General features: G+C 40.3%; 1 protein-coding gene across 9 annotated transcripts in view; it reads right to left on the bottom strand.

Annotated features, from left to right (window-relative positions):
• The window catches only part of LOC126367741 (E3 ubiquitin-protein ligase HECW2), a 126,607-nt gene that overhangs the window by 80,150 nt on the left and 22,635 nt on the right, over positions 1-23,822 (bottom strand). For all 9 annotated transcript variants that reach the window (XM_050011437.1, XM_050011436.1, XM_050011438.1 and 6 more), the window contains one exon: positions 263-364. In XM_050011437.1, the coding sequence (XP_049867394.1) occupies positions 263-364 (102 nt within the window). The remainder of the gene's footprint in view (positions 1-262; positions 365-23,822) is intronic.

The raw sequence follows: 23,822 nt of genomic DNA, 5'->3' as shown, positions 1-23,822 counted from the left end.
ATGTTAAGAAATGACATTCAATATTAATAACCAATAACCAATTCAGTTTAGTTAGTAACGAATGTTAGTAAACACCCTTATAATTATGTAAAAGTATGTTCGCGAGAACCGTTGCAAACAATACGCTAATACGTATCGCTTGTGGGGACTAAAGACTATAACTAACGTATTCAAGAACCCGTCTCCAAACGAACAGTCGTATAATCTGACACGTTCACAATAGTGTAGTGTCGCATGCAATAAACAGTAAAGAAGGAGTCACCTTCGTAAGGCTGATTGGGCTCATCAAGCAGCCACATTATGTCGCCGCGTGCGCATCCGGCCGCCGGCACGCGCCCGGCGACGCCTGCGATGCCCGCCGACCCTGCAACAAACATACCACGACCATTAGAATTCAACATATGTACTAATTTACCTTCAACAATTTATAATGCGCGCCCTAACTTGTACAGTACGTGTACGTAGGTAACTACTCCAGTCACTTAAAGCACCTATTTATTTAAACTGAAAATCCGTATGGAGTAGGTAGTAATGATGTTATTAAGTAACAACGAACAAATGAGCGCTTGTGTAATTTAAGCTTGTTCTGCATACGCAATGCGGGCGTTATTCATGAAGAGGAAATCATCAAGTCTTATGCAAGAAAAAAAATATGACTCGCAAAATCCCATTTAGTTGCACCGACGGCTAAACGAAAAACAAAACGGGTGCAGGTGCAAAAGGCTCAACAAAAACAAACAACAAGCGAGCGAGCGCGCCGCTGCGCAAGCGCAGACCGCGGCAGACCCTCCGTTTTTTATCTAACAAAAATCAAGCGTAGGCCGGCGCGGGCGCATCACAAATTATGCACCAGACGTAATCACCGGATGCGGGAGTCGCCCGCACATTTTACGCGAAATAATCGAAGCCACCGAATTGCCAGTTAATTGACGAAACACGGCCATAAATTGTGCAGGGGCAAATTGATTCAGCCGCTAAATTCAGCTGGATCCGCCTTGTATTACCATATTTTGATTGGGTTAAAATATGAGTGCGGATTTTACATCTTCCTGCCGTTGATTAAGTGTTCGATTCGGTCGTAAATATCTGCGCCGGAGTGGATGTTTACGTCGAAGACTTGACTTTATTTCCGAGCAGACTGTGTGACAATAAAAATATTTACGACGTCGGTCGCGGAAAGAAAGGGCTCGGGTGAAACGAACGAACGACCGGACATGCAGCGCGGGATAAATCGCAGCATTATCTGTGGCCTGTTTCCGTTCGGAAACAATTACGTTTCCAAAGACAACAGAACAGTAAGATCAATCGATCTCATTATTTTTTTGTCGTGTTTCGACCATTTGTTACCATACTGATTTAGGGAACATCGTTTAGCGTCGAGCACGTAACGTATACTTTACTGAAAATTGTCTAATGAGTGTCATTTCCTGTGCGATGCAGTAAAAGGACATCCCACGCACAAATCTCTCCTTCGTCGAGTCTGTTACATCTCACTTGAGTTTTCGAGTATTTCACTTTGGACAAGTTGACTTTCACAACTTAGAACTTAATTGTAATACTTAGAAGTACAAAGTTAGTCACGCTTGTAAACCCTATTTTGACACGAAGTCACTTACATCGTAGTGTCAGGGGTCGAATTCCGGCTGGAGCTTTAGACCACTGAATTCGACTTTGTGGGTTCATGTTTGGATAATTGATAGGACGTGGTTTCCAAAATTTGTGCCCGGTTAATAGCAATTGGCTATTGGGTTGGGATTTAGATATACTGGTGGTGAGGGTAGATACAGGCGTGTTGTTTATACAAACAAGTGTGTGTGTGTTGTAAGTCTTAAGTCCTAAGGTGCATATGTGGCAGGTGATTTGCCCAATGATCCATCGGAACGTCTATGACTTTTATTCCCTACCAGTCTATAATAGAAGCCATAGAAGTCACTGTCTTTTTTCGAGAGGATTCAATCCAAAGGGTTTCCAACTTAAGAGTTAACAACTTGTAAAGTTCATAATGATGATTAGTCAAGTAAAGTGGTCCATGCGCACAATGAGGTGATGACGTCAGCGGTGACACAGAGGGCGGCTATTTCCGCTGGTGACGCAACTTCCGTTGCTTCCGCAGGATATGGGATGGCGGAGATCAGCTGGCGTTTCCGAAGGATTTGCTTATGGCACGCGACGTGTTGTTATTGTAAAACTAGGACAGATGTTCATAAAATTGTGTGAATAGTGAAAATATTATTGTTAGCCTGTTTGGTTCATAAGGTCCTTTACTGGACCTTGGACAACGGTATACTCGCAATATGTCGTGATTCGAGCGCCACCCAAACTCTCTTATAAAAGCATAACTTTTAAGACGACTTTCCTGAAAATCCGTCAATGCGTCTGGCTGTTCAACTAGTAAAAAATAATAATAATAGCAAACGGGTCGTACAACTCAAGTTTATGTTTTAGTAACTGCTGCGGTCTATGAACGTTAATTTGCTGTAATACTAATGTCTCTATTAAAACAGATAATGTACGTGTCTTGAAAACGGTTATTCCTACAACTAATGGATTTTCAATTCAGATCTACAAAAATATACTTTTCTTTGGCAATTTACACAGCTAAAATTAATATTATCACAACTTATATCAAAAATCTGCTACGTATATTTTTTCAGAGATTTTTTTATATGTAGCTGAAAATAATCCCCTCGTAACAAACGAAATGTCATGCATGCTGTGATATTCTGAGAAGCATAAATGAGGAAGGAGACAAGAAAGAAATAAGAAGAATCGCTGTTATTTTTCACTTTACGCAGAATTTAAGGTCATCAAAGTCTGGTGTGTGATATATCATGAATATTCCCAGATATTCAAGTGACGAAGGCGAGAAAAATTTCAGCACAGAAGCGATTTCCGCTTGATCTCATAGACAAATGGGGGCCCATTTAATATAAAGTGTATAAAAACTGACAAAACATAAAGGAAACATCTGTTATTTTCAAACTTCCGAGGAGAAGATTACGAATAGATATTTTTATGCTAGCGTTGGTAGCAAATATATGGCATACCGAGGATCTGCCAAGATCAGATCAGAGCATGAGGCTATTTCTTCTAAATTACTCATGAAGTGATAAAACGGATTAGGTATTTATAATGCATAACACAAACGACGAAAAAATTTACAAATATTTCTAGAACAAAGCGGAGAAATTGCAGTAAGAACGAACAATTCACAAAAAATATCCATTTAATTCTTAATGTTGTTAATCAAATTAATGTTATAGTTCAGAAACATGAAGAGGCAGGTAAAAGACCACAAACCGTACCTATAGTTAGCACCTTTAATGACCTCAACGATCAGACCACGGATGTGTCACCTCACCATGTTAGACGTATTAGATTAGCCTAGCCGGCGGAAGCTCACAGTTAAACTAAACTACAGACCACTCGCGCTATCCGATGCATCTGTCGACGCCTACGACAGCTTTTTACGTTGATCTGTTTTTAAGTGGACCCCTCTGTTTCATATGAGATCTTACACCTCTTCGATGAAAGTAAACAATGTCAGCTGTCAAAGCCTGGTGACGAGTTAGGATTACGAGAGTTTTTTTTTTGTCAGAATGGAAGTGATTCTGATACCACATCGAAAACTATAGGTCGAGATGACATACCAAAAGCTTCGTAGATGAATGTAAACACTCAGAAGAGAAAATAATGAAAAAAGAGAAAATGAAAACAAATCTCAATTGTATAATAAACGCGGAAGAAACTGCAGCGAAAGTAACGACACTTTTATGCAAAATGGTAAAAGTTAAGCTGACAAAAAGTATATTATCTTGTTACATTTCAACGACGCTGTAAAATCTAAATAACCACAGAAAATAACCAACACTCCACAAAATTACACTTTTTTCAGCACACAAATTGCCAAAAACGTGCAACCACATATTTAAGTCTACGAAAATGAGTCCGAAGCTTAAAACGTATCCGTTTCAAAATGAGCCGCATGACGTATTGAAGTCAGGAAACGAGAGTTTAAAAGTTCGTGCGATGACATACCCCCATTAGAGCAGTGTCGATTTGACAGTGGCTTAATGTCTCCTCACAGTTTTAGTTAAGACTCGTTGACGTGAATAGGCGTGACTCCAGAGTTAGTTTCAAGGATTCCCACGGTCGGTTTTCAACGTCTTAACAACCCTTCGCTAACGTGTCGAAGGATGAGCTACAGGGCTTCTTTACAACTTCCGATTTTATGGGCAAGTTAACTGTGGGTAAATGGATACTTCAGTTTCTATTTTCAAACTTTTCCAAAAATATTTATAGCAAGTAGAATATTTATCAAGTGGTACTATTAGTTTGATCAGAGTTTTAGGAGTAACGAATAAAATATTAAACCGATACTTTTCAAACAAATGCAAATTGAAAATCTGTAATGTAAAAATCTTTAAATAAAAATGCAATTTTAATTTCGCCGTCATTATCTGTCGCAACGAGTCGAAGTTAATTGCATTAAAATTGCCGGTCTAAATGTATAATACGTTTTAAAATTCCTCTCCTGCCATTAAGGGTCAAAAAATTTTACGATCCACTTAAAATTTTTGCGCAGAAGGGACAAATCTTACCGGATATTGGTTAAATACAATGCCGTGTCTACTACCATTAGCACTTTGAGATAACAGTTGACACTTATCGCCTCAAATGTCAACAGCTGGACATGAATGCGTTTTACGACGGAAGGAAATGATTTATGCTACCATTGTACAAGATATTGGCGAAAAATATTAGGGTCAACGACCGGGGCGACCGACTTACGACCTAGTTCTGGAAGTTTTACAAGGTTACAACGACCCGAGGACCTGCAGTTGAGGAAGCGGTTTCTATAGGTATAAAACTTGCCTGTGCCAATACAAAAAGTTATTGAGATGCTTCAATAATAATACTAAAACAAAACATACATCCTGCATGCAAATTATATTATACTCTAATGCGTAGTTGTGACGTTGGAAAACAAACAATTATTGGATGGTACTCCGTACCTATTTAAAGTGTTAGCTAATCTACAAAAAAGCTAATAAAAAGTCAAACAATGTCTCTAGATTTGCGGTTGCAAATTATGACGATTTTCTTACATTACAATTTGCAGTTAGATGATGCAACTGAGGTAATTATGATTGCTAGTGTTCTTGGTTCCTTCTTATTAATTGCTCGCGTGATTTCTAAGAAAACTGTCCCTCTTAACCTTGGCTTTTTTCCACAAGCGAGTATGTAAATCCGGCGTGACTCATTAGCTGATCGTAATTCTAACGTGCGCCTGCGCAGCACGCAGCGACACTATTGGATCGCCGTGATTCACGCACCTAGATTGGATCATTGATAGCCCATTCATTCATACTTTACACATTCCATTTCTTACGAAACTTTACAGTCGACCACTTGGAATATCTGACGTCACTGCAGCATGATTTGTACCCGCACGAGGCAAAAGACGAATAGATTGATAAACAAGGATGTTATTAGGATTGGTTACCAAAATAAGCATCAGCATAAGCGTCAGTGAAACGACCTTGTCCAAACCGCTCATTACCTCCTGCAGTCTAAAGAAGGTGCGGTATTATCTGACCATATGACACAGCTGTCACGGTGTCGCCGCATATGGCCAACTAAACATGGCCACTAAGCACTGCACTAACCTAACCATGCCTGCACCACGGCCGGCCGCGCCAGTTTCCTTATAAGGCCCAGCATTGGAGACGCCGTTATCGCCTTCTACGCTCAACCGATATGGTATTTCAATAACTCTTATTATTAAAGAAATTGACGTGGGCTATATTGGTTTATAATCAGAGAATGGCTCGGATGCGGGCCGCCGGCGCACGTGGGCGGCACATCAGCCGTATCATGGCTATCGCTGGCCACTCAATTATGTCGGGCACCACTAATAGGGCATTTAACTGTCAATTATCCAGTTACCGATTCTCTCCTCTGATAAGCAGATCGATGTCATTGGCATTGAATGTCTGACGGCGGATTGATGTTTACGAAATCTTTCATTGGATTTGATTGAGTCAGTTTCGTTTTCTAATTGTTTAATTGAAGGCGAGGTTCAATCATAATAACCTAATTGGCAGCGATAGGGGTTACAGTGGGATCTGCAATACAATTTTAATACCATTGATCGCCACGTGCGGTCCATTGATCTAAATGGGGGGCGGAGTGGGGCGCTCGTTCATTCATATAGCGCGAGCTGCGCCGGCGACCTCGCCGCGGCCGCCAGCGCATGCCGCCGCGACCGCAAAACGCATGTTTCACATTACCTCTGTCATTACCATAAATTTATTCTGACGTCTCGTCATTCCGAAACGGTGTCGACGAACTCCACGTATTGTTATGAAAGATGGTCTTTGTGACGTCACGAAAACTTATCTTCGACTGTAGACAGCCGTTCCATTCAAAAGACATTCAAAGCCATTCGTTGTCAATCGACTGTCACATCGGTCTGCCCACATACCAATTAATTAATACTGGTTCAAATTGAGGGGACGAGGAAAATATTAAATGAAGGCGTTAGGTAATTGAGTAAACATGCCGTCGGGAGTGGATTAGGCAAGCGCTAATATTTGCGGACACCTACATCCGCCATACACGCTGACTTGCGCGTGTGTCGTGAGGATCAACAAGTCAATAAACTCCCACGATGTTTTACAAACGATACGAAATAAGCTGAACGATGAAAATTGTCGCTCTGTTATGACAACATTTCAAATGCTGATGCAAAATAATGCTTAACTCATTTTCAAAACTGTCTAAATAATTTCTGCTCCAATATTAAATGTTTTGCAAACTGGGGGATCGAAGCAATTCATCTAAAAAGCAATACTGCAATTTGACGTTTGCGCATATAAAAGTAAATGGGCAATGCAAACAAATGTCAAAAAGCAATATTGTTTTTTTAGACGAATTGCTTCGATGTGGCTTTTAACCCTCACTCACTAGACTAGATTTTTGAAAACACACAGATATTTCTAATCTAGTTAGTATTTATGTAAATTCTTGTAGATAAGTCAAGGGCATACATCACTACTCTATATGCATTGGATTGTCTCTCTATAATGGTAGATAAATACTACTTAGGTATAATAATCAACAATCTGTTATTCAAATAACTGTTATACCTGTAATTGCAAACCTTATCACGTTCTATAACCTCAAACACATTGTAAATCTGCAGAATATGGGCATTTCTGTGTAATTTGTTTTATGCAAATCACAAGGAACGCTAATGGAAGACAAATGGAATTATTCAGACTTTGAGTGCTTCTGTCCGCTTGCTTTACGAGGGGAGGTCAAAAAGTTCGCGGAATGGAGGGGTTGGAGGGGGTTGGTTTGCTCGTACAGGTAGCCGCTAGTTGCACACCTCATTAACAGTATATGTACCAAGTTTGAAGCAAATCGGGGCATTAACGTTTGAACTATCGACCAGCAAACAAGTGAATCGGGAAGAACTCAGCGAATATGGAGAAAATTGAACACCGCGCCGTCATTAAGTTCCTCACCAAGCAAGGAAAATCCGCTCAGACGATTTTTCAAGAGCTGTTAGCAGTTTACGCGGACTCTGCCCCTGATAAAACCATGGTTTACAAGTGGCATAGTCTTTTCAAGCAAGGAAGAGAGTCGATTGAAGATGACCCCCGCTCCGGACGGCCCATTGAGGCCACCACACCGGAAATCATCGAAAAAGTAGAGAAACTTGTATTAGAAGATACCCGCTTGAAGAAGAAGCAGCTTGCAGCAATGGTCGGTGTATCCGAAACAAGTATTTTAAATATCCTACATCAACATCTTGGGATGACTAAGGTCAGCGCAAGATGGGTTCCAAGAATGCTCACGCCACTTCAAAAAAGCGAGCGTGTCGAGTGTTCTCGCCAGTTTTTAGAGCTCTGTGGAGAGAATAAGGAAGAAGTTATGGCCCGGATTGTTACTGGAGATGAAACCTGGGTTCACCACTATGAACCTGAGTCGAAGCAAGAGTCGATGCAGTGGCATAAAAAAGGCACACCTCCTCCAAAGAAGTTTAAGGTGTCACAATCGGCCGGAAAGATCATGGCCACTATTTTTTGGGATACAGAAGGTATTTTGCTGATTGATTATAAAGATCGTGGTGTGACTATAACGGGACATTACTACGCTTCTTTACTGGATAGATTGAAAGAGGCTATCAAGGAAAAAAGAAGAGGAAAGCTGTCAAGAGGTGTGCTCCTTTTGCACGACAACGCACCCGTCCACACGTGCCATGTTGCGACGGCTGCCATTCACCGATGCGGGTTCGAAAAATTAAACCACCCGCCTTACAGTCCAGACTTGGCCCCCAGCGATTATTATTTGTTCCCAAAAATGAAAAAGGAACTGCGTGGACGAAAATTTGGCGATGATGAAGAAGTCAAGTCTGCAATTTCGGCCTATTTTGACAGCAAAGAGAAATCTTTTTTTTATGATGGAATAAACAAATTATTTGATAGATCCGGAAAATGTGTTAAGGTTAAGGGAGAATATATTGAAAAGGAAAAATAGTTTCGTGTTTAATTTCGACCCCCTTCCCCCTCATTCCGCGAACTTTTTGACCTCCCCTCGTAGTAATACGGAAATGCTGAATTTGCTTTGAACAAGTGGGACTTTTAAAATAGACTCCATAAAATGGATTTCTATAGTTAGATTTTCCGTTAAGAAATGGACACAACTTTTGCTGGATACGTCAGATAATATGAATAAGTTTTGGATGCTCAGTTCAACCATGACAGCCAATATAGTATTTTTACTTTGCAATTTGTCTTTTTCACATGTACAGCTAGTCATGACTACTCATGAGCAATATCCACTTCAGATCCCTGTCGCATTAACATACTTGATATTTACTTAGACGTACCTACTCTTCAATTTGTCCAAAAAGTGAATGTGATATGGTACTAGAATGTTACTTATTCATACTTGTGACCATACTAAAGAGACGCAGAGCGAAAAGGATAATTAAAAAGGTATTTAAAAGAGGTTATGTACGTGTACCAAGTAATTCGATGTTTATTATATCTGATAATAAAAAACACTAGCTAATACACTTCAGCATTCTTGAACCTAACATAATTTACAGATTCGGTTTATAAATATTCCACAGACGTTGTGTTAGATCATCTGAATTTCGCGCGGGTTGGAGGCGGGATACTCGAGTCACGTAGCCACATGCGCGTACGCCGCACCCACTGTGACGATATTTTGTCCATCGATTGTCTTTGCAAAAAATGCCACGCATTTCGAGGGAAGATCGCGAGATTTTTTACGTTATTTCTGTGACAAATACTGGGTTTTATATTCAGTATGAGCTGAATTGATACTAAACAGAGAATAAATACCAATCAAATTGACAAATATTAAGTACTGGACATTTGGAAATTGGATTTTTTACAATATACTAAAAAAAGATGCAACAAGGGAAGACGATAAGCAAACAACAAGCATTCTAATAAAATCTACCAGTTAGAAGTCTACGGTAAAGCATTTAAGGATAGATATACAATAAATAATTCATCTTTGCAAAATTCCAACTTAAAACGATAGGGGCTATTATTTTATTCTGGGTCCCATGGTTAACTTATTCGCCAAAAAAAATTTTTTTTATTTATGCTATTGTTTGTTAATATTTCTTACTATTATAACAATAATAATATTTAAATCACATTTTACAGGACTTTGCAGCGATGTTTACCAATTATTTTTCACTTATTTTTATATTTATACTAGGGAGGGTGCAGAAAAACAACAACTGTGTTACTTTGTTACATTATGTAGTTTTATTATTGGGAACGTTCACATTAAATTCAAACCTTTTTTTTTTAAATTAAGATAAAAGATTTTTGAACTTATATTATTAAATAACGAAACATTTCAGTCTAATACATCTTTTTATGGTTAGGTTTACCACTTCGTTACCTAATTTTGATTTTATGAGATAAACTTTTTTAATAAAATAGAAAACAATAGCAGTTCAAGCATTTTATTTATGGAGGCCATTTATATATTAAAAATAATCAAAAAAAGTCAAAAATTTTAAAACATACTTAGGTAGTTTTAGCTATAATTCTGAAAATGTCTCCATAAAAATGGGGGACAAAAAAGTAACGCAGTAGTTTAGTAAGTAACATAATGGTAAACTTTCCGCATCTATGGTGTTTAACTTACTGAAAACAATTAAAAACAGAATACAATTAAATTGAAACCATGACAAATTAAACAAAACTCTCTTAGAATAAAATAAAATCAAAACTTCTCTAAAAAACATTTCTCCTCGCTATGTGTCCTGCCCACTGCCACTTCAGCTTTGCAATTCGCCGAGCTATGTCGGTGACTTTAGTTCTCCTGCGGATCTCCTCATTTCTGATTTGATCGAGCAGGGAAATACCGAGCATAGCTCTCTCCATTGCCCGCTGAGCGACACCGAGCCTCCTCACGGGATCCATAGTAAGCGGCCACGTCTCACTGCCGTAGGTCATCACTGGCAACACGCACTGGTCAAAGACTTTCCTCTTGAGACACTGAGGTATTTTGAACGAGAAGATATTCGCAGCTTCCCGAACGCTGCCCATCCGTGTTGGATCCGACGAGAGATCTCTTTCTCGAAGTTGGACTTACCTAACTGGATTATTTGTCCTAGGTAAATGTACTGGTCTACAACTTCGAGTGTAACGTTCCCAACCTGAACTGGAGTGGGTGCGACATGGTCGTTGGACACAAATGTTCGTGCTAAGACCCACTCGTTGGGATGCGTTACTGAGATGCTCGAGCATGGTGTTCTGGTCTTCCAGGGTCTCAGCCATTAGGACTATATCATCGGCAAATCGAAGGTGCGTCAGGTACTCCAATCTCAATCTCCCTCAGGATTTCGGGAGTCGACGAAATGACTCTGCCGTCCTCAGTTTTCAGTCTCGTTAGTTGACTTTGCCCAATAGACAGATCTTTTGCGAACACCTTGGAGCCCTTGTTCCGCTCTATAGCCACTTTAATACGTGTAGTATTAAATTGGCGAAGGTCGCTCGTCAAATACTTCGAGATCTGTCTATTAAGTTGTCTATAATGTAAGACATCCGCTGAGTCCTGCAGCCTCATTTCGTGTCTCTTATCCATGAGTTCGAGTGTGTGTGCGAGAGTTTCTGCGTTTTGGTACGGCGGGTTCTAAAGTGTTTAGAACCTACCGTACGGACAGCATCCACCATCAGGTCGTTTATATCGTCCACTTCTGCGCAGTTATCAAGGTACTCGAAGCGGTTTTAAAGCTCGAGCTGAAAGCGCTCGGGTTTTTGGATCTGGGCTGGCGCCGGTCGGAGCGTGGATTTTATCACTCGCGATCTTTCTAGCTTGATATTGATATTCAATGTGCCTCTTACCATGCGGTGATCACTTCCCGTCTTAACGGCATTGATCACAGAGACATCATTGAATATGTGCTTTTTTGTCGACATGATAAAATCGATCTCGTTTTTATAATTTCCACTGGGACTTATCCAGGTCCATTTGCGGGTGCGGGCTTTCTGAAGAAGGAGTTCATCATATAGAGGTTATCCTTCTCCATAAAGTCCGCCAGCATCCGGCCTCTGGTGTTCCGGACCCCAAATCCAAATTGCCCCACTCTCAGCTCGTTACCGCAACGCTTCCCCAACTGTGCATTAAAGTCCCCTATCACAATCGTGTAGTGGCTTTTATGGCTATGCATGGCTTTAGAAATCTCCTCATACATAGTCTCCACTTCGTCATCGTGGTGTCCCGAGGTCGGAGCGTATGCCTGGATGACAGTCAGCGAATATCGAGATGATATTCTGAGTATCAGGCACGCTACCCTGCTCGAAACACTACCGATGGTCAACACGTTGTTGACTAGGGACTTGTGGACGATAAACTCGACACTCTGTAACGAAATAATTATAAATTAAATTATTAAAACCATTAAATTTGTAAATATTGAGCAAAAACTTTGAGTATTTCCACTGCGTTACGATTGCTACAACTGCGTTACATTTCGCAGTAACGCAGTGCATCGGTAACTCAGTTGTAGAAACCACGTGTATTCTAAAATAGCACTCATATGGTAATTCATTTTATAAAACAGATCGTGTAATATAAATATTTGCTCCTTTTTTTTAAGATATAACGTAAAAGATTATTCAATATTCAAAAAACTCACCTATCACAGCGGTCACGCAGCGGTCTCCCAATTAATACACGCACCTATCCCGCCGGCGTCCTCGCGACTGACTCGGCGAATTTCAAAGCCACGCACTCCCCCCGCGCCCCAATAATATTTGATTATATGTTATACGACTTTTGGCGCAAATGCATACAAAATTCTAATTTTAAGACTCAGTTTCGTATGGTAACATAGTGTTCGTAATTTTTCGGTTTGCCGCGGGGACACAATAAATATTTTGGAATAATTAAAAACTGATAAAGGAAAATAATATTTATTATTGTTAAAGTAAAGATTAAATTACGTGTTATTACCGCAAATATTACATTTTAATAGCGTCTTGAAGAGTTTTTAAGTAATGTATGTTTATATGGAGTAAATATATGAGAGGGACAGTGGAATTTTGTAGGGAAACAACTGCGTTACTCAAAAGTACAACTTAGTTACCATGTTTTTGGTTAAATTCAAATAATTTTGATAAAAACGTGGAACATAAAAGCACGAGTATAACATCAGAAATGTACCAATAGTGTAATTATTTAAAAAATAATTGTTTGCTTTAATAAAAATCGTGTTTGAACGTGAGAGACAGGTTATGGGACCCAAAATAAAATAATAGCCCATAGACGTTATAGAATAGCCATTATTTGTGGATAATATATTCTCAAGGCGTGATGTTTCAAATGTGCTAATACATATACGCACGGAGAATCAATAGAAGCGGCCGAGTATGCCAAAGCGGCTAGCGAAAGAATATCTTAAGGCAAGCCAAGTGCCGGGTCGAACGACCTCGAGGCTTGCCAACCGAATACAAATGCCCAAACGAGTGTGTGACCCGACCAGACAAAGGTAATAAATCAGGAAAGGAAAATTACACTTCACTAGACTGCGGAATTTGCTGGGTTGTAATCTTGATGATTGTAAACATTATGTTGGTACTTATAGTACAAAAGGAACATGTAATTGGCGACTGTATTACATGCACCGACACCTAAGAACTTCTTTGATACTTAACTAAAGATTTGTTTAAAAACGACAATGTTTTTTTAGAAACATACTTTTACAAACTTGAAATATAATAGACATTCTTCAAATAAAGTAGTAACTAGTGACAAACTTATCGACAGTTTGAATGTCGTCATGTCCGCCGTAACTGTTGTGCGTTCAAAGTGCCTCCAAACGAATATTTGGTGCCTCTGGCGGTCTTCAATCACGAATACCCTCACGCATTTCCTGCATAAGTAGAACTGGCGAAAAACACCGGCCGACGATTGCCGATGAAGCTCGTCATAAACATTCTGACCGGGACTTAGACAAGGAACCGCTGCTTTGGAATAAAGTGAAACGGTGTAGTCTAAAGTTTAAGGTGTTAAAAGGTCCTTAATGCCTATTCGTATACGCACGATGACGTAAGCACTACGTCATCGTGCGTATACGAGTAGGTATGGTTTGAAACTATAAATTAACATAAACAAGCGGATGGGTTTATTTTTCAAAGTGTAAATATCAAATTGACTATTTGCCATTGACTGTGGATCCGTTTAGAAATGCCAAAGGTCGTTGCTAAGGATTTCCGCGTGTCTAACTGACAATCGCTACGTTTTTTTACACTCATATTTCTTTGCAACACGTTTCATATTATTCCGAATTAGATTTTTTACGATGTGAAAGCCACCATTGTTGTGGTAAACAAACAATGGTTTGCGCAAATATTTCGCAGGTTATTTGTGCACTCTCATTATCTCAGCTTATACCAATTATCGCAGTGGGAATCAACGGACAAAGCTCATTGTGGTTTTGGAATTTTGATCCTTTAAAGATTTTGAAACCACTTCGTCTAAAGGTTTTAATTTTAAAAAGAAACATCGGCACGCGGCTGTTTAAAACATTGGAATTTAGGACGTTGTTTCAAAGATAAAAAGCTCTTTTTTTAATCGGGAGGAAGTGGACAGGTGGAACATTAATAGTGGAACGACAACAGGTTCAGACCGATGTCCCCGGGCAACAAGCGTCCACATTCCTGGACAAATCTTTATCTTATTGCCTTAAGCAAGTTGCCTCTTAGATGATGCTGGAAAATGTGCATTAAAATATGCATCCGCAAACACGTTCTTTCTTAATACTTATCAGAGTTTAGCTATTTTCCTTAGGCAATTCCTGTTTGCTGTTGTAAATGGCTATTCTAATATGATGGCAACCATTAACTTAATCTTAATTTTATTTACTGCCATTATGTACTAATGATCGTTTCCTCCAATATTGTTATTTTACGACATTAAATAACTTGATAGTTGTTATGAATCATCGAAAGTTATCAGATGCACGCAATTTGGAACGACTTTTAATAGAATCCGTATCAAACGTAGTGTTGATGTATTAACATAACAGAAGCTCACGAGCATATTCCCAATTGGGCTAGCGTTAGTCAGAGGACTACATTCATCGCAAGATGAACTAAGCACTCACACTTCACCGAGCTTTCTGTTAGACCAACGCAACATAATCATGATGTTTTATTTGCGTACCCAATAAAGATGATGACAGAAACAGATATTCGTTTAGACTGGAAATAACGGATAGGTTCTGCGTTTTAAGTAGAGCGTTGCATTCCCACATGTAAGTAACGCTGTTTTGCGTTTTCTACGCAACTGATTTTTCTTCATACACTTCACTTCCGCGTGTCACAATAGTCGTGCGAATGCAAACGTCATCTAATTAGACACTAATTGTAAGGAATTAAGCAATTTTAAAGTTGACAAAGACTGCAGTTGGCAATTAAGATGGCGGAATTTTAATTAAAGACTAAGTTCTCGGTGTTTGAAACAAACTGAATTAGCTTTAACTATTAATTTCATAGTCCCAATGGTGATAAACAAATATATTGTGCTCTTGAACAGGTCTAGAGCGTTCCGCCTTCATTATAAGCAGGTTTTGCTGAATGTGGGTACTAGGTATGTAAATAGGCAATTGCAATTATTCGATAGTTGATATCCTGCGTTCCCACGCACACGGCGCGGAAGTTCGTATCTTTCTGTCAGCGAAGGGCTGGTCCAACTGCTGCGCGTGCGCCGTTCCCACGCAGAACCTGACGCGCTGGATCGGGTTCGCAATTACACGCATGTCAAAAAGTGAAATGCGCATCAAAATTTATGAGGGCGTAGCTTTTAAAGCTCGTCGTGATTTTTCTGCACAAATCGTTGAGGGCTTCGATGTTATTGACCTTTCAACGCTCTTTGAAGGTATTTGAACTCTACTAGATGCTTCAAGAATTATGCGAAAAATAGTAAACTAGAACGCCGTGATAAATGTCTGAGATATCAAGTTGGAATAGCAACATCAATTTCTTTTCGATACGAAACGTATCATGTAGCACTGTGAGGTAGTCGAAAATCAATTTGCACAGACGTAACATCAATTATAGGTAATCGCACTACGTCCATAAACCTGTCAAGTTGGAACCGCTGCCGTCAGTAACCACATCTCACATTACCGACACTATATCCCTCTTATCTCGCCAGCTTAGGTTCCATATGAAGATTAAACACCTCATGATCGTAAGTCCTCCGATCCAAGATAATAAAGTTAATTAAAACACTGATATTTCTTAACGGATTTGTCGATTTCTCTATTTTCAAGGCGCGCAGACTGGCTGGACAGATTAAACCTTTGCTTTGAATAGGCAAGTCTAAAGTTGCGAAACACTTTAGAGATAAAATAGAAATATAATGAAGTCTTATTGAAAATATAGTCCTGAGCTTATGTTGTCCGAACTTCATAAGATCGAAGCCTGCATTAATCAAGAAAACGCAAAAACATTGAAATGAAATGTTTTTATTTCGCTTATTATTTATTTCTGACAAAAAATGTTTGTGGTAACTTTTGCAAGGAGTATTCAAACAAGATTTCTGTAAATAACCAAACAAATGCACTTAAATTTTCTTTTGAATTTAGCTTTGTGTATTAAATGTGCAAATGTTTGCAATTAGGATGTAGGTCGATGTACTGAAGATAGCAATGCAGTGAATGCAGACTTTATGCGGGAGTGAGGTGTCGATGGAGATAACGCGAATACAGCTAGCCGGGTCGTAATGTTTACGTAAACGGCAGTTTTTGAAAGATGGTTTTATAGGGTAGGAGTATCGGAACAATTTGAAGATGACTAAGGGATCGATATGAAATAAGCGATAGGCTGTTTCTATAAACCCTTCATATCAAAAGTGGCCTCAAGCTATTGATTACTTGGGCCTCTGCCCACCCTATGAGGGATTGCGGACGTGAGTTTATGTATGTAGTTATGTCGGTATCATAATCCAAATTACGCAGAACGCTCGAAATCGTTCGTGAACTTCCAAGAATCATTAGCATGAACCATAAACAATTATAATTACAAAACGTAGTGAATCAAAGTGTGCCTTTGTATCATCGAATGCGTTGACCAAGGCCGGTTGTACAATCATACTCCGAATGAGGCTCAAATCAGGGCCGCATTTAAGGTCCATCCCCTTGTACGCATTGGGCCAAGGTGCTAGGCCACCTTATTGGACCAACATCCTGCCAAGTAGATATCTATCAACTAGCAACATTATAATCTCGGCAAAATAATATATTGATGGCAAAAGTTACACCTTTTCCGTCTACTCATCATGTATCTGAATTTGACATTTGAGTTTGAATTCATGTTTTGGTCATAGATAATTGATATCACGTGGTTTCCAGGACTTGTGAAAGAAATATAGAGAGGAGTGGGTGTGTACATGTACTGTTTCAAGGATACAGATGTGACGCTGTTATCTTCTTCATTTGCAAACCAATTGTGCCCATTTGTGAAGAGTCCCTTTCTGGGGGCCCTTTGTGCTGGCGGCCTCTAGGCTCTAGCCTGTGGCTATGAAGCCTAAGCTTAAATGCGGCACTGGATCAGATTTATATAGTCTGCGACCGGATGTCCACCTCGGTTGACCAACGTGCGGTGCATGTGGTACTCCAATGAATAGGCATGAACGTTTCAAGGCTGACCCTAATAGACCACCCAAGACATACCTTGGGTTCTGATAATGTATACGACTCTCAAGTGTGCTACTGGCTGTTAAGGATATTTACCTAAGTTAAGTTTTTTGATAAGAGCGTTAGGCTCACAATCTGGAGGTCCACGTTCGATTCCCAAAAGGGACATTGTCGAAATCAATAATGACCCTGACACCAGGATTTTTGAGGCTGGCAATCCACCTCGCTCGTGCTCTCAATTCCTTCGTTAGAAGATCAAAGCATCACCAAAATTCAGCATTTTGGAAAGGATATTTGCAGCCATACTTTGGTGGCAGCAGCAAGATAGATGTGCGAAATACACCTCCTGTCAACCTAAAATACCGCAATCGAGTGACGTATATTAACAGGAGGCCATAAGATGTCTGATGAACCTATATAATATGTAAACATTTTTTTTGGTTCTAAATATTTATAAAATGTTCACCTACATACGTCAACCAATTTAAAATAAACCCATTTAAACCACGAACGTGACGTGACGAGAAAACTACTTACCGATTTGCATGTTATGAAGGTTTTACGAGAAAGACGCGAAGTATTGGTGAAGAGCTATTGCATATATTTAGCCAAGGTAAATTCCTAGTTGAAAATCTAACCAGGCTACCTAGATCAGAAACCTAGGCACACGATTCGGTGTCAGCCGCTACGGCGTCGTCACATCCGGCCCGATGACCGCGAGTTGCGCAAGCGACCAGTATGGGCATTGTATGCAAAGTTGCGCCCGCGCATTCACCGCCAAATACCAGCGCAACGGTACTACCCGTACCTGTTATCCTGCTCGTGAGAAATGGAATGCCTGCCATTGTTTTACTTAAGTGATTGTAACAGTAGAACTGATTAACATTTTTATTTGAAAAGAGATGTTTTGTTAACTTCGTATCAATGCGCATGATTACCGGATATAAGCGTGTAATAAGGTTAGACCGGCACAACAGACGCGGCAAAAACTACACAAGATTTGAAATCACTCACCCTAATAACAAATTATATTGACACAAGCGCAAGCGCAAACACACAAGCAACTGGCCCTTTGAGCCGTGTGTGCCGCTGTGATCCGCCATATAAAAGGACCGGAAGGATTTTTGTTCATCCATCACCCTCCAACATCCTGAGCCATGTTCCGGAAGACTTAATTTTTTAAGTAAACATAGTTTTATTTGGTGTAAATAGATTCTAAGCATTCAAAGAACCTCGCAACGAACAAATCTTAGATTGAAACTGACGTGTTTCAGATCGCTGACAGGATTACGCGTAAACCTGATTGATGAATGTGGGATTTATAATATTGCAACATAAGGTAGTGTTTTACTGAACAATGTCTTTTAAATTCGAGCGAGACGAGTGCTCGTGTGAAACAAATCCTGACCGGCACCGGACGTCCGTCTTTGTCGATATTCCCGTTCTACATCAAAGGGAACCATTCACCTAACACCACAAACAATTCTCGACCATAAAACCAGAGATAAAAGAGACCATAATAGAGTTATTGATAACGTTGATCGTAAAACTGCCCTAATACATCTTGTCACTTGTGGAGATGATTAAATTGCAGTGGACACTACTAGAGCGGATGCGGAAATAGGTCGTGGTGTTACAAGTTGCGCTGACGTGCCTACTAAGCGAGTGGACACAATGACCGCTTATTGAGCCATTAGACAGTTAGTGACAAAAGTGACACTATCGCATTAACCTTCGATATGTCAGAAACAGTATCCAAGTAGGCTGTCATAATTCCACAGCTGAATTAGGAAGCTTGCAAGCGCCAACCTAGTAATTATAATTATTCAAAACATCCTTACAAGACTGATAAGTTATGTAACCTTGAGCTGGTTGGCTGGTTGTGTCGATTACCAGCTACATTACCTGCAACAAACAAGAAAAGAAATCATTATACTGCCGAGACACACCTAAGCTCGCGACTGTATCCCAATTGGGGTAGACAGAGGAGTGCGTCGCAAGATGAACTAAGTGCGCACATCTCACCGAGCTTTCTGTTAGACCAACGTTATAGCCGGTGAGCCGTATCCCCGTCTATAATGGTCGAACCAACTGTCTTAAAGAAAACTGCACTTAAGATTTAATAACTCATTGGTGCAAGTCCAGTACCGGAGTTCGAACCGGCGGTGTCCGATTGAAAAACAAGCTGGTGTACCACAGGACCACATTGACTATACTGCCGAGACCAACAGTCATAAATAGACAATTATTTGAAATTTGTCACTTGGGAGCGGCCACTCACGCGCACCGTAGGCGTCGCCCACGTCCTATCCATTTCCGCTGCGGACTTCGGAGACGACACGCTCTTTCCTTAAAATAGACCCTCTTTATAAGGTCCGATTGTGCGAGGTGGACGAACCGCCCCATAAGATGAACAGTGGGCTTTTTGTTCTCAATAAAATACAGTCGCAGCAGGCAGTCGATTTATAATTCCGATCGATGCACCAGTTGATTGCCTATAAGAAACGTCGACCTTGGACGAGGTCTCTGAGCGGACGTGGTCGGTCGTAAAATAAAAACGGCTCTCGCAGCCGCAAAGACAAACAGGCAGACGCGTATAATATATGGCGAGACGCTCACACGATTGACGGGCGATAGCTCCTTCGTCAGAACGCTGGCATCCGGCATTCAAGGTGACACGGCACATCCTTGCAGATCCGGTCCGAGGCGAAATTATTGCCCCATACAATAGTTACTTTTTCTTTTTCTCTCTAGCCTATCATTTCCTACTGATGAGCAAAGGCATCCTCTCTCCTCTTCCTCTCTTCTTCTTTTGTCGCAGCTTAGCCAGGCCCAAAAGAAGATGCAAAGACATCTGGATCTGTACTTACTCTACGAAAAAATTCAACTTCACACTGCATTTGATTATCTCGTAAATCAAACGTTTAAGATTGCTGGCTCCTCGCTAATCATTATTTACGATTGTGTTACTTTGCCTCACGAAACATAAATTTAAATTCCAAGATGTATGAACTTTCGACATTAAATACCATTTATTTTATACTTTACGTCTGCCTTTTAAACACTTTTAGTATTGAACCCTAAATCAACGTTGTCCGTAATAATACAATACCATTACTCAATATGGATTTTGAAATTAAGAGCTGGTATAATATTCGAGAGTTAATCTCTCGAGTTATTGAATAAGCAAGTAATATAATAACAGTTGGGTAACATGTCGGTGACAGCGGAGCAGATTGGCCGTGTGCAGTGGATTGTCGTTAAATTGAATTAGAGCGCACCACCGGCAGCTTGCGCCCGCGCAGTTCGACGACCGATCGCCCACAACGCTCATTTTACACACTGATACTATTCAATCGATCCTTGTGATTGATAAATCTGGCAGTGGGTGTGACAACGTTCCGCGCAACAGGTCCTAACAATCTGAGCGGCGATAACGCTGTAGTAATAACAGTTCTAGCACAGTTAGCTCTTCACGCGCAAGCGCAACAGTGCGTAGGGTGTCCATGGCAACATACGAGGGCGGACGTGGGACGTCACCGGGGGCGGGAGACAGAGCCCCTTTAGCGACACTCTTGTTAGCTTCAGAGTTATGGACACCTGGTGCTATAACGTCTTGCATAACAGCAGGGCTAGGCGCGACGGGAAGTCTATAATCTGTTACGAGACAGGCAGAATGTCAGTTATTTTCGCGTTTACGTAAAGAATGTGAGGTCGGTAGTTGGCATATCACGAGTAAGCGTAGTGCGTTAAGCCGGTCAGGCGGGGACGTCCGGAAGTGCTAACGTCAAGTGACCGCCTCAGTATGCAGGCTATACGCCATCCAACATTGACTCCACCATCCTCATGTGGGATTAAGAATTCCTAACTACCCACTTAATATTCATAAGCTTCTTATGATTTTCTCATAAAGCCGATTTCGTTGCCTTAATTAAATGTAATATTGATGATATTTGCAATTTAATAGACATAAAAGTAGGCAGACCCAAAGCTGTTCCTCATGACGAATCATGCGTACTTAATAGTATTTGTGTCTTAAGATAAACACGTGAACCAAAGCATAGAATAAAGAACAACGTAAGGAGAGTACGGTAACTTTCCGCCCCGCACCAATTCTTATCGGGCGCATACCTCACCCCCTCTAGGTCTTACTTTAATCTTGAATGACTGTGAGTCGCTAAGGAGTAAGGGAGACAGAGTCCGTCTCGCTCGCACTTACGCGTTAGGTGGCACACGTTAAGAAGATTTTTGTAAGGAGTGTCCATGGTGTTGTGAAAGTATTTAGTAGTCGATCGCGAGACATGATTGATATGGTCCTTTGATAAAAGCACAAAACAGTTTTCCTTACTATTTAGTGGATTTATTTAATAGATCACTTACAACTATGCACATTATAACTTTTAGTTAAGACATAATTAAAGTAAAAGAGTACTAGAACAGAGTGCGTGTATGAATCGATTGATGAATATGGAGGAAGCAAGAGAAGTGTGTCAGGATCGAAGCAAATGGAATTCCATAGTCTCTGCTTACCCCGGTGGGAAATAGGTGTGAGTTTACCTATGCATGTAAAAGAGCACTAATGAGTAAGCCAATTCAACATTCATCATAAAAAACAACATCTAGTCTGTTGAGACTAACTTCTCAGCAGCTAAAATTTCACTATTAAAAACAGTACTTGAGTTGGTACAAAAAACGAATGCAAATATGAACCTTTGTGAAAAGAAATTTGTAATTTGCAACTCTCCTCAGTCCTTGCTATTGAGGTGTCATTCACAGGTGGAACGAAGGTATGAGCAATATTCTACATGGCGATAGAAAATAGGACGTCGACCGCTCAGAACTGTTACTTTCACCGTACCGCACCATATTAGTTGCAGCGTATCATTTGCATTGCCTAAGTTGGTGGCGGTGGTCGATGACGTCAGTTCCTCGCTTCATTTTGTAGATTTAGGTATTTTATAGTTGCTTCAGCATACAATTTGGAGGCACAGAATTGGTAAATTGTTAAAATTACAATGGTCAACTTACAAAACCTGTGAGGGCCTCTACTATGAACGCTAACCTAAGTTTAAGCTTCATGAAGGATCTACGAAAAAAATTCAATGTAATTATTCATATGAATTATGCTAATAAGTATCTAACTATTCAAATTAATCACTATAAATATAATTTATTCCTTGTAAGTAGGAAGCGTAGAGTATCCAAATTAAGTAATTAAGTAAGTATAAATACCGACGCGACACCGAAACATTCTATGCATTCCAACATCATTCCTCCACTCCCAAAGAGGCAGCCAGAAGTGTATAGAATACACACTCGCTCCGAGAGTAGACGTACAAACAGTGGAATATATAATAAAATTATCATAAAAATACTATTTTAACTCATTCTCTCTGAATGTTAACCCAATTGAAATTCCAACAAAAAAAGGCTCTTTGCAATAAACAGAAGACAAAATTGATGACATTGCGGTTTTATTACTCCAACGGTGCCAACGCGAGGGTTGATAATCCCACAAATAAATGTAAGAGCATGTACGAAGGGGAGCGACCAATCTAGTGCCAGAGCAATTTCTTATTCCTACTACGCAATAAATCCCAAGAAACTCTCATTAATCATAATCAATTTGAAAACTATACATACACTAGCTGTTACATGACTGAAAGTGTGTTTATAGCATCCGCTTTCCTGCCTTAGACCGACAAAAACACCGTTACGCCCCCACAACCAAACTCCATTGATTTACATACGCAAATCATGACGAATTGGCCACAATGCACGTCCGAAGTAAACTGCCACTATTCTGGCCCAAATTCATCAATTTGATTTATTACCAACTGCCTCAACATAAGATCCATTATCGTATGAATGAAGACATTATCCTTCGATCATTTCGGAAATTAACAAACAGTTGAGCATGCAGAGGTTGCTCATTAATATTTCATTGCAGTGGGCAGTCCGAGGAATGCAATGCTCGTAAAAATCTTCAACCAAACCACAGACGATACCTACTCTATAGCGGAGTCGCATCCTACATGAAATTGCGATATTCAAACATTTCCAGGCGAGTTCTTTGAATCCACCGTGGTTTCTATTCACATCAAAAGCCTCATCTCCTGTTTATTAAAGTCTATTCAAACAGCTAGCTAAGCTTCCAGCGACATGTCATTCCGTCCACACATTCATTGCCTTTTTACTAGGGAGGAATAAAACGGTTTATTAACTTACGTCGAAATGACTATTTACGCCTTAAGGACATGCCTTTAAGCGATGCCGGAAAGGCAGACTTCAATAAAAACAAACTAATGCTGTATGGCAAGTCTTAAAAAATTACACTCGTTAGTGCATCCGGTGAATTACGATTGCCCGTGATATCTTTTTGCCGGGAGATCGATTCTTTGGATCAATCGGATAACATAGCACTGCGCGGTACCGCGGCGAGGTATCCTGTCGCGACGGGACGCCTGCGCCTGGGCAGAAGCGGGTGGAGGGACGCAGGCATCCATGAATGGCCCTAACGAACCCGCTGGCCTTGGCAGGCCGGCCCTATATCCCTTCCCGTGACTTCACTACTTTTGGTAAGTATAGAACTATCCTTTCGAAAAAAGTTCAGAAC

Source organism: Pectinophora gossypiella, chromosome 6, assembly GCF_024362695.1.
Source record: "Pectinophora gossypiella chromosome 6, ilPecGoss1.1, whole genome shotgun sequence".
Classification (NCBI taxonomy): domain Eukaryota; kingdom Metazoa; phylum Arthropoda; class Insecta; order Lepidoptera; family Gelechiidae; genus Pectinophora; species Pectinophora gossypiella.
Note: the sequence above shows the minus strand (reverse complement) of the source record. Positions and strands in the feature narration are given on the sequence as shown.